Genomic DNA, 12,005 nt, shown 5'->3' with positions numbered 1-12,005 from the left:
CTGATAAGGGTCCTGTATCCAGAATAAAGAACTCTTACAACAATTAACAAAACAAAAAACCAAATAACCATCTTAAAAATTAGGCAAAGGATCTGAACAGACACCTCTCTCCAAAGAACTGACCATGGAAAGATGCTCAACATTGTGAGTCATCAGAGAAATCCAAATCCAACTACAATGAGATAGTACCTCACACCCACTAGAATGACTATAACCAATAAGATGATAACGGGGAGTGGCTGCTTCATGAGCACAGGATTTTCTTTGGTGACATGTTTTAGAACTTTATACAGGTGGCGGTCACTGGCAGTGTACTAAATGTCAATGAGATGTACACTTTAAAATGGTCAATTTTATATTACATGAACTTCACCCCAATAAAAAAAAGTCAGAAGTGTTGGTGAAGATATGGTGAAACAGGACACTGATATACTGCTGGTGGGAATGTAAAATGGTGCAGCTGCTTTGCAAACAGTCTGGCAGTTCCTCAAAATGTTAAAGAATTACCATATGACCCAGCAATTCCACTTCTCAGTGTATACCCAAGAGAACTAAAAACATATGTTCACATAAAAAAATTATACATGAATGTTCATAGCAGGGTTATTCACAGAACTAAAAAGTAGACACAATCCAAATACCCATCAAACTATTGAACAGATGAATGAAATGTGATCCATCCATACAATGGGATATTACTTATCAATAAAAAGGAATGAAGTACTAATACATGGTGCAATATGGATGAAATCTTAAAAACCATTATGCTAAATCAAAAAGCCATACACAAAAGACCACATATTATATGATTCCATTCATATGAAATGTCCAGAACAGGCAAACCCATTGAGACAGAAAGTAGATTAGTGGCTGCCTAAGGTTAGAAGTAAGAGAAAGTGGTCACTAATGGGCATGGGGTTTCTTTTGACAAAATGCTCTAAAATTAGACTGTAGTGATGGCTGCGAAACTTTAAAAGAATGAACTTTATGGTATATATACTTCAAAAAAGAAATTGAAAATATTTTATTAAAAAAAAAAAGAATGAACTTACCGTCACAGCAGACCTTACAGGGTCTCGGAAAAGACTAACTTTAGTCTAATATGCAAACCATCCTCTATAAGCCTTTTGACTGCAAGGTACTTGCTATGGTTCAGGAGACATAAGTAACCCACATTATGAGTACAGATAACTTTTGAAAGTAACTATCATCAGCCCTGCCTGACCCAGCAGTGACCATCAGTCTACACTCCTTCCTACACACTTGGCAATAAGAAGAAGAGCTTCACACTCCAGGACAGCTCAGAATGGAACCTAACTCAGCTCTCTAATCCTTGCAGTATCTGTCCTGGCACTTGGTCCTTTTTAGAAAAAAGCTGGTACAAGAGTCAATTATGTAAGTAGGAGGGTGGCCCTTTGATGAACAGCCTTAATGCTACTTTAGTGGTTGACTATTCCACTAAAAAAAACCTCATTAAGACTTTTTAGGAAAATGAACACATCAAAGATAGTACAAGGTGTGGTGACTCAACTATACTGGCTTAGAGATAGTACTGCACTGGGTTTCTGTGTAAAACTCCACACTTATCTGTAAAAGATCCAAGAGCAGGCTGAACTCTACTGGCTAAGGTGACTCCATTTCTCTTTTTAATGCAGCTACAGTTGTCAAGATTAAACAAGATCCTTCGAACGGCTCTTCCAAGTACTTCATTTACTTGTAGCCTCCCAGAGCCAAGAGTACTAATCCCATCCACCCCGCTGAAGAATAAAGCCCAGGTGGAGATAATAGTGGTGATTGTAAAGTACGTCCACAATTCTTTGCTACTCCTCACTCCAAAAGGTGGAGCCAAATTCCCCTCCTGAGAGTGGAATGCATTAAGTAACTTGTTTCTAAAAAGTAGAAAACAGTAACAGTGTGTGACATCCCAGATTAGGTCACAAAAGGCATTTTGGCTTCTTTCTTGCTCTCTGCTTAGATCACTCTGAGAAGCCAGCTGCCATGTTGTAAGTACACTCGGGCAGCCCTGTGAAGGCCTATGTGTGAGGAACTGAACCCTCCTACTACCTACCAGTAAGGAACTGAAGCCTCCTGCCCACAGCCACGTGAGTGAACAACATTGGAAGCAGATCTTCCAGCCCCAGCCCAGCCCCAGCCAAGCCTTCAGATGACTGCAGCCGTGAACATACAACTGCATGAGATCCTGAGCCAGAACCATCCAACTAAGCTGCCCCTGAATTTCTAACCTACAAAAACTATGACATCAAGTTTGATCGGTAAAGCTGCTTTATTTTGGGGTAATACATGCTCAAAAGCACAACTTACCTGTTCAAGACCACCAGTGTGTCCCACCTGGTTGAGGTGGTTCCTCAGAAGCTGTCCTGGGTCATTCGATGTGTCCCGAGCAAACAGAAGCACAGAGAAAAATGGTACTTCCTTTCCTTTCTCTTTATCATTATATAGTTCAATGGCTCTGTTTAGCATTAGAAATTTTACAGCTTCATAGAGGCTATATTCCTCCTCCTCGTTTGTGAATAGTTCATCACAAGCTATCTGTCTTGCTTCAGCAGTTCTCATTTCAGCCAAGCCTGCCCACTACAATAAGAAAGTTATGTAATAATTAGAATTTTTGTTCTAAAAATCCCTGGTATAGTACCATACTACGAGCACAAAATTATTTTTAAAAAGTGACCATGGGTCACTTACCAATGCTTACAATATTCAGGTTTCCAGATTAAAAAAAGGTACACTTTAAAGCACACAAACTCCTTATTCAGCTTTTTCTCCCATTAATTTGAAAGAAAAATACAATGCAGTAAGAAGCACTGAGGCTGTGGAAATTTTTACTCCCTTAACCTCCCAGGCAATGAGATTGAACTAGCCAATCAGAGACACTTACAGAAGAGCTAACACACATGTGTGAAGCCTGTGTGTGAAGCTGTGAAGGGCAGCTACCATTACAAGGGGCTTACAGGAGGGTTAGCACCCAGAAACACAAAGCCAACCCACCAAAATGGAAGAGAGGCAAGGAAGAGCCTAGGGGCTCCTGAATAATAATTTACTACACTTATCCCTCTAACCTCAAAAATATACATGAACTTCAAATGAATAAATCCATTTAGGAAACTCTTATTGACTCCAGATTAAGATAAAGTCATGTGTTAGGTATTCAGTGAATATAGGCAAACTCTTTAAAAAAGAAAACCTAGGCCGGGCGCGGTGGCTCAAGCCTGTAATCCCAGCACTTTGGGAGGCCGAGACGGGCGGATCACGAGGTCAGGAGATCAAGACCATCCTGGCTAACACGGTGAAACCCCGTCTCTACTAAAAAATACAAAAAAACTAGCCGGGCGAGGTGGCGGGCGCCTGTAGTCCCAGCTACTCGGGAGGCTGAGGCAGGAGAATGGTGTGAACCCGAAAGGCGGAGCTTGCAGTGAGCTGAGATCCGGCCACCACACTCCAGTTTGGGCGACAGAGCAAGACTCTGTCTCAAAAAAAAAAAAAAAAAAAAGAAAACCTATACATGTATGTGCTTTTAAGTTACAGTGAGTGAGAATAAGAGATGCCAACATAAATACCGTTCCTTATGAATAAACAATGACTAGTGCCCCTCTCAAACACCATTATGGATTTGTAAATCCAACAGTGAATTTTAATGGTAATGACCACATACAATTCCCTCTAATATTTGGGCTGAAGGCTGGTACATGTTTGTCTATATCTCATATTTTCCAAACTAGACCAAGTTACCAATCATGGACATGGCTCTAGAGTCAGTCGGGATGGAATCAAGGCTTCACCACAGAGCAGCCGGTGGCTTTTGCAGGGCATTTAACTGAGCTCCTGGCCTCAGTTTCCTCAACTAAAAAAACAGGAATGACCACAGCAACACCACCTTCATAGTCGTGAGAATTAAGTAACACATGCAATTTTAGTCTGGAGCCTGGCATAGAAGTGGCTCAGCTTATTAGTGAGTAATTTTAATCTTATTGAAAATTGGCGCCACTCAAGCATTCCCAAAAATGAGGGTCTAATTATAGTAGAAACACCTAATAAAGCAGAAATAGCAATTTCACAAGACCTTAAAAAAATGAAAACGAAATGATGACCTGTGGTTGCGCTGAAGGGCCCTCTCGTTCACTCCCACAGGGCTAGAGCCCCGCCCTCAACCTTCCACTAACCCAAGGACTGAGGAACACAAAATCCTGCGTTCTAGTCCAACAGGTAACAAGAACAGTATTTCCCCCTTCCCTTCTCTGGCTCCCATTTCTTTATAGTAGAAGAAAGATAAAACTACTGGACTTTCTTTGACAGTATATTTTCCAGTAAACATTTCTTACCTTTCTAAGCAAAAACTAGGTTCCAAGAAGTCAGGGCCCTCAGTTCACTAACTCAATAAAGCACTAAATGAACACCTATTATGTGCCAGGCCTGCTGCTAGGCACAGGGTGTCAAGGAATGCACAGGACAGTCTCTCGTGGAGCTGAAAGTCTAATGGGAGCAGCAGACCATATGTGAGTAAAAAATCACTGCTTGAAACGTGCTAGGAAGGACCTTGAAAAGTCCATGTTTGACCCCCTCTCTACCTGACCACCCTCCACTGACACCCTGGCGCAAGTGACAGGCCCTCAATCAGGGTTCTTGGTGAGAAGAGCGCCAAGCTGCTCAATGCAGGCAAGCTAGGGGTCATGTAAGCCAGTGTGCAGGCAGGACATCCAACCCAGAGGAGACAGCAGAAAGCCACAGAAAGGCAGAATTTTAAAGGCCAAATCAATAGGAATCAGAAGACCAAGTTCTCCCTACAATTCTGTTTCAGAAAAACTCTCAGGACAGTTTTCTAAAGACAAGTTACTAAATCTACTAACTGGAAAATCACTGAGAAAGAAAATAAGTCTGATAAATATGGGCAGAATCTTAAAACATGAGCACAATTGGAAAGAATAAATGTGAATTACTAATGATATTAGTATAAGAAATAGGAACCAAATGATATTCTTGAAACATAAATATGACTTGGACCAAAGACTATATTTGTTAAGATTTCCTTTTAAGAAAGTTAAACACTTCATTATTTGATACCCTAGTACATGGCATCTGCTCTAAGAATATATAAAGTTGGTACTTCCCATTTTACCAAAGCCCTTGTGGGAAAAGTTTGAGTTCATTTAAAAACATTTTGCCTAAAAATCAGCCAAGAGCATTTGAAAATCCACTGAGTGAAGACTAAAAACTGGTCTTCTGGGGCAAGCAGGAATGACAGCTTCACCCTTATCAGACAGGACACTACAGGTTCCAAACCTTCTTCCTCAGCAGAGTAAGGGACTCTTTAATTTTATCAACCAGGTCCTCGTTCTTCCCATCAAATTTCAGTCCAAGTTTCCATTGCTTGATCCAGTTGTATTTGCTTATGAGTTTTTCTGGTAACTACAACATCAAGAAACAAAGAGATAAAGAGGTGTTAACATTCCAAGAAATCTACCACACGATCCAAACTATAAGATACCACAAAGTCTATAAAACCTACCTTTGCTTCCAGAATTAATTCTGCAAATCTGTCATGTGGGTTTAGGATGGAGGACCTAAATCTAGAAGTCAGGAACTTAGAAAGTACCATCCTGAGGAGGGCTGCTGGAGTGAAATGGTGCTTTTGGTTGAGATGCCAAAGCACAATCTGCCTTGCAGGACTCCACCCACGGCCAGGACATTCCACAGCAGTTGTACAGATGAGCTAAGGCCATGCCCACAGCACGTCCTCACACCAACCACCTTCAGGCTATAGGACTCACTGCAGCCTCTCAACCACCACCTAACACATGGCTCAGGACAGTGCTTCTGAGCATGTGAGAAGGTCCAGGGTGAAGCCAAACCTGCTCCTTTCCCAATAAGAAAAATAAAACCTAGTTTCTGGTATTTAAAAAATCCACCAAAAAAAGGTAGAAAAAGTTTGTTAAATAATGTTAACACATATACTCAAAGTTTTAACATTCAGAGAAATGATACTATGTCTAGTTTAACTGTCTAATCGAAATATTAAGATAAAACATACATTGAAAATCAGAGGCAGGGGTTAAGGGAGCTGTGCTCACTTAGTTCATGAAAGAAGTGACAGCTGAACTACATTGCTAGTTTCTGTTTTTTTTTAAATTCCTGGAGTATTTGTTACTTTGTTTCCCTCTAGTTATCAACAGAATCTGCAGTTTGAAAGGCAAGCTGAGGCACAGCCTGATGACAGCATGGGAAGTAAGACTCTTCCAACAGTCTTGGGTGTGTCAGGAGAAAAATCCTAGAATTAGGCTGGGCACAGGTGTGTCACTTCACTGCTATAAAATTTAGAAAGGAAAAAAGGTTCACCTCCAAGTCAACAGATCATTAAAGAATAATTAAATCCTACAATATCCTATGAGGAACCTTCTTTAGCAGTTATTAATACAGTTTTGCCAAAACAGGTAACATAGCAAGACCCCATTTCTATTTAAAAAAAAAAATCTAAAACTTCACTGGGCACAGTGGCATGTGCCTGTATTCCCAGTTACTCAGGAGACTGAGGCAGGAGGATCACTTGAGCCCAGGAGTTTGAGGCTATAGTTAGCTATGACTGTACCACTGCACTTCAGCCTGAGCAACAGAGCAAGACCTCATCTCCAAAAAATTACAAACTTTACATAGCAAGAAAGAAATGAATAAAAATAAATACATAAAATAAAATAAATACAGTTTTAAATGAGGCCAAATCTTCCATTCAACTGGAATGTAAGACTAAAAGACCCTTTCATAAATAGTAATTCTGGTTGTACCTTCTCAGCCTACAGCAATGTGAAACTAAGGTGGTTTCTACAAAACACAGAACCACGATTGGGATGCAAATTACTTTTCACTGTGACCACAGTGATGGCGAACTACATCACTCACTAAGGGTGGAGAGGGCCTTCTCCTCCTCATCTTATTAGAATAACAAATGACCACTCACCTAAGGGCTACACCAGCCCACTCTGTGCCCACACTGCCCTGCGTTTAGGCAACATGTGGCAACTCTGCGGCAAAACCCTCAATTCGGTCTCTCAGATTTATCACAAGAACCTCACATGCCCTCAAGTGGCAACAAGCTAAAATTACAGCTGGGCACAAAGAACTACAAATGCGCAGAGAATACTGGTTACACAGACGTGAGCTGGGAAACGAGGTGAAGGGAAGCCCAGAAGACAGGCTGAGCATCTGGGGACACGATACAGTTACCTAAAAAGTAGGTGCAGTACTCAACTGAATTACTCAGGAGACCCTGAAGACCTAACTACACAAAGAGAAACAACTGTTTCTGATTCCTTTCACACACTGGTCAAACAGTTCAGGGTTGTAGACTTCCAGGAAATGCAGAAATCCTTAAGACAATTTTAAAAAACGAAGCATGAAAAAAGCCATCAGAAAAGAATGAAGTCAAATTTATTCAGAAGAAAAAAGTGAATACAACTTTAAATGCTTTCAGAGGTCACAGCACATGGAACACATGTAAATAGCCTTAGTTTTCCACTAAGCACAAACTGGACTTCTAATAGAATAAAAAAAAAAATTTAAGCAAGAAACCAGATTTAAATAAGAAACAGTGATTGGAAATATTCAAGAATGAAGTAGGTAATTAGCTTAGCTGTCATTTCGCTTGTGACTAAACTATACAACAGCCTGTTTTCTCTAGCATATGCTGGTAATTCTTGATACCACAACATACAGCAAATAATAAAAATGTGTCATCCCCAAAACTCACTCACAAAAAAATGTTGATACACAGTCTATCTCACTCTAAGCAAACACTGTCACAGTCTAACCAGTTCAGAGACATTATAAAACGTAGCGAACTTGGAAACCAAAGGACACCTGCTCTAAAGGACACCCCCTCTCAGGGACCAAACTGCTGTCCCACATTTAAGAGCCAGACTAGGCCATCTCCATAGCTGGGGTGAGGGTCAGGTGATCTGGCTGCAGCCAAACACAGAGACTGGGATCTGGGCAGAAATGGGAACAACAAACAGGATGCCTGGGCAGGATGACAGGTGAGGGGCAGCCAAACTGTCAGAGGGGCAATAAGGACAAAGCTCTGCCTCACAGGCAGGGAACAGAGCAAGGCCAGCAAAGCTCAGCAACAGCAGAAAGGAAGCCCGGATCTCCTTCACCGACCACAGATTAAGGGGAGGGTCACTTAGTCTAGCTTTCCCAGTTCCCTTTAATATCCTAAATCCAAATGATGTTCTAAAAGACAGAGAAGACAGCAACATGCCACAGAGAACAACTCTCAATCTGCAAACAGAAGCAGATAAAGCTAGCTAAAGGTTCCACCCCTGATTTCTTTCGGTCACACTGCAAGAAACGCTCACTCAACAAAGCCCTTGTCACAGTGGACCTTCCAAGGGAAGGGCTGTGGGGCGAGGGGTGCCAGAATGAGAACAGGAGTGGAAAGGCATCCACAAGAGGGTCTGCGGGTCACCTGGGAGATCTGCACAGCCAGACTAAGCTTATGGGTCCCTTCCTTCCTTCACGGGCCCCTCAAACACGAAGCATGTGCTGAATTTGAATTTGTCATCCAATCATGTCTCAGACATGATACCACAAAACGAACTGGGTAAAGGAAGTTTTCAAACTATGTTAAATTGCTGAGGACTGGAACAGGAACACAAGGACAAGTCCTCTGGCTGGATGACAGCAAGGAAAGAACAAAGACATTCTTCAGCTAACATTTAGACCCAACGTTTAATAAACATATATACCAAACCCACAGGCAGGTACACTGTGTTTTCTCTCTTTGACCGAGGCCTCTTGGCATTCAATAAAAGTTAGATGACAAAAACCAAACCACACTGACCACTAATTAAATTATGATCCCAGAAAAATATAATAGCTGATACACACAGAAAAGGAAAGAAACTGGAAAGAACACTTAAGAATTTTAAAACTGTTTTCACATTACTCAAATTAAGTCAGAAAAACCACCTTAAAACCCCATCACTCACATTTGCAACACATTCTAACAGCGATTAGAGTTTGAATGTAATCTACTCAGACTATTTTTAATATGGCAGATAATGTTACCCAAATATATCCCGCTGCCAAAAAAAGGGGGGGGGACATTGTACTTTTTTTTTTTTTTTGAGACGGAGTCTCACTCTGTCGCCCAGGCTGGAGGGCATAGGTGTGATCTCCGCTCACTGCAAGCTCCGCCTCCCAGGTTCATGCCATTCTTCCTGCCTTAGCCTCCCAAGTAGCTGGGACTACAGGCATCGGCCACCACACCCGGCTAATTTTTTTGTATTTTTAGTAGAGACAGGGTTTCACCACATTCGCCAGGATGGTCTCGATCTCCTGACCTCATGATACGCTCACCTCAGCTTCCCAAAATGCTGGGATTACAGGCATGAGCCACCGCACCCAGCCTCTGTACTTTACTTTGTTTAAAGCAATTTTATACTTTAATTAATTACTTAGGACACTATTTACCCCAGACTCTCAGAAAGAATAAAAATACAAATTTAGTGTCAAGTGAGTCCATAAATCTAAATAACTCCTTAAAGGTAAAGCCTCAAAAGGAAAATTTTGCTTAAATTGAGGGGGATATTACATCACAACCTAGAAATATAGATTTGTGGATTAATATAATATAGCTACAACTGTCAGCACAGCCTCCTGAGTAGCTAAGAACAAAGGCACACACCACCACAATCTAGAAATCGTGTCATATAGAGCTACAGTTGTCATGTACAGAAGTTAAAACAAGGCAAAGCAAAAACAGTGAAATCATTGTTTGCTTCTCTAGCTGGGTCTTATATCCAACCATAGGAATGCTTTTGCCAACTGACAAGCAATTCTGAAATACTTTACTAATAAATGGCATCATTTACAAAAGAAAAAACAGCCTAGTATATCCATTTCTCGTGCCTCTATATGAAAGAAATAAGCTAATGCTGAAAAATCTGCTTAAGATGGCATACATCTTTGCTTAGAAGAAAATATCTTTCCCAGATGTTGGTTTGGTTTTGTTTTTTAATAGACTCCCCAACATAAGGGGCCTCCTTATGTTGCCCAGGCTGGACTTGAACTCCTGGCTCAAGTGATCCTCCCACCCCAGCCTCCTGAGTAGCTAACACTACAGGCACCACCACACTTGGCTCCAGGTGTCATTTTGACAGTTGATAGAGGTCTGGTGATTTTATGCTGGTTTATTAAATAATCGTGGAATAGACGGGGAGTATCCTCTACCCACCAGTCCTGGTTTTGCCCTTCCGAGCATGTGATCTCTCATCCACTTAAAAGACCTCTACCTTAGCCAACAACAAGTTCCTCTGAAGGTCTTCTTTATTCTAGGAAAATGCCCCAGCTCCTTCAACTGCTCCCAGAATGCGATGAAGCATCCTGGCCACATATCCATCTGCTGAGGATACAGATACCGAGCTCGAGATGGCCTCTGACCAGCCCAGTTCAAGGTGGGGCTGTCACAGTCTAATTCTTAGAATCATTCCTTTTAAAACGCAGCCAGCTTGGTCTTTTTAAAAATATATAAAATAAAAATAATAAAAATAAAATGCAGCTAGGGCTTTGTGATCATTGCTGGACATCGCATTTCATACAGGCTCACAGTGGGCTTGCAATCAATTAAAATCCTAACATCTTTTTCCTTCTTTTCATAAACTGCTATAAGGCCAATCTCCCAGAGCTGGCATTTCCGGGTTTTGGATTTTTTAAATTTAAGCACAAGACTTTCAATTTTCTTCCAGTTAATGTCATATTGCCATTTCTTTCCTTTATTTTTTAATTTAAAAATATTTTGTTGGTAAAAAAAACAACGCTAATGATCATCTGGGCCTTCAGCAAGCTGTCATCTTTTTGCTGGCAGAGGGTCTTGCTTCAATGTTGACGGCTGCTGACTGAGCAGGGTGGTGACTGCTGAAGGTTGGGTGGCTGTGGCCATTTCTTTTGTTTAATTCAACTTTTATTTTAGATACAGAAGGTACATGTGCAGACTTGTTACCTGGGTATATTGCTGTCTCTGACCAACCATTCCTGACCAAAAAATCCTTCAGGTAGTCGTCTATCACCCACCCGACTATAGGACTTTATCTGTGTCAGGACATGCAGACACATGACTTTCCAGTGCAGGTCTGCCATGTGGTACATTTAAAATGCTAAAGAGGGCCAGGCCTGCGACAGGCTGAGTCTCAGCTCCTCAGGAAGTCCCTCTCCATGTGACAGTTATCATCTCTCTTCTAGTGTTGCTGTTCTGCCACCTACTAAGCCAATCTTCACTTTGCCAAAAGTACTAATTTCTTGAATTATAGCTAGAAACGGAAGAAATGTGTATTCTAAAACCCCAGCAGGTTCTCAAACAGTAACATATACAGCCTACTTAAAACAAACACCAAAATCGAAATCAAACTGTTCCTAAGTGCTTTACACAAACATCTGCTCTCTAATTCAACTAAATTGTTCACATAAATTTTATCATTCTTCTCTTCTAGGAAATACGAATTATTTTTGGTCATTTAACTATGTGAAATCATCCCAGCCACACAAAACTGAATAAATGCACATGCTGACATCATACTGCAGAAGATAATAGCAGGTGGCATGGACAGAAAGGGAAAGTTTTCTCACAAAAATTGTTTGAAACATTTTGGACTCAAACCTGCAGCAGCAGCGTACCAGCATGAGCTCAGGATCCTGCAGCCAGGGCGGCAGCCCCGCAGCCTGGCTCATGGCCTGGAACAGCGTGGCCCTCAGTGCACAGTAATTATCACCACGGACTCGCCGTATGGAGGTGAACTTCTGAGACACTTCCTCATAGCCCTGGGAAAAGGTATGAAAGAATTCAAAATGGTTGTTAGTGACTTGAGATAGCAGAGAAAGTTTCATTCCTGTGGAAAAAAACTTGGCCTGGGACCACTGGGAAACCCAAAGTTGGAGTGTTATGTCCCTTCCTAGGCAAATGTTTTAACACTTACTCACTGGCAACCAACATTTTGAAGAGTTTA

The 12,005-nt window shown here is 41.3% G+C and overlaps 1 protein-coding gene across 1 annotated transcript in view; it reads right to left on the bottom strand.

The window, feature by feature from the left end:
* The window catches only part of OTULIN (OTU deubiquitinase with linear linkage specificity), a 38,296-nt gene that overhangs the window by 5,946 nt on the left and 20,345 nt on the right, over positions 1 to 12,005 (bottom strand). The window contains exons 4-6 of the mRNA XM_010374089.2: positions 11,677 to 11,820; positions 5,296 to 5,421; positions 2,323 to 2,592 (exon numbers count right to left, since the gene is read on the bottom strand). Of these exons, the coding sequence (XP_010372391.1) occupies positions 2,323 to 2,592; positions 5,296 to 5,421; positions 11,677 to 11,820 (540 nt within the window). The remainder of the gene's footprint in view (positions 1 to 2,322; positions 2,593 to 5,295; positions 5,422 to 11,676; positions 11,821 to 12,005) is intronic.

This window comes from Rhinopithecus roxellana, chromosome 3 (assembly GCF_007565055.1).
Source record: "Rhinopithecus roxellana isolate Shanxi Qingling chromosome 3, ASM756505v1, whole genome shotgun sequence".
Taxonomy (NCBI): Eukaryota; Metazoa; Chordata; class Mammalia; order Primates; family Cercopithecidae; genus Rhinopithecus; species Rhinopithecus roxellana.
Note: the sequence above shows the minus strand (reverse complement) of the source record. Positions and strands in the feature narration are given on the sequence as shown.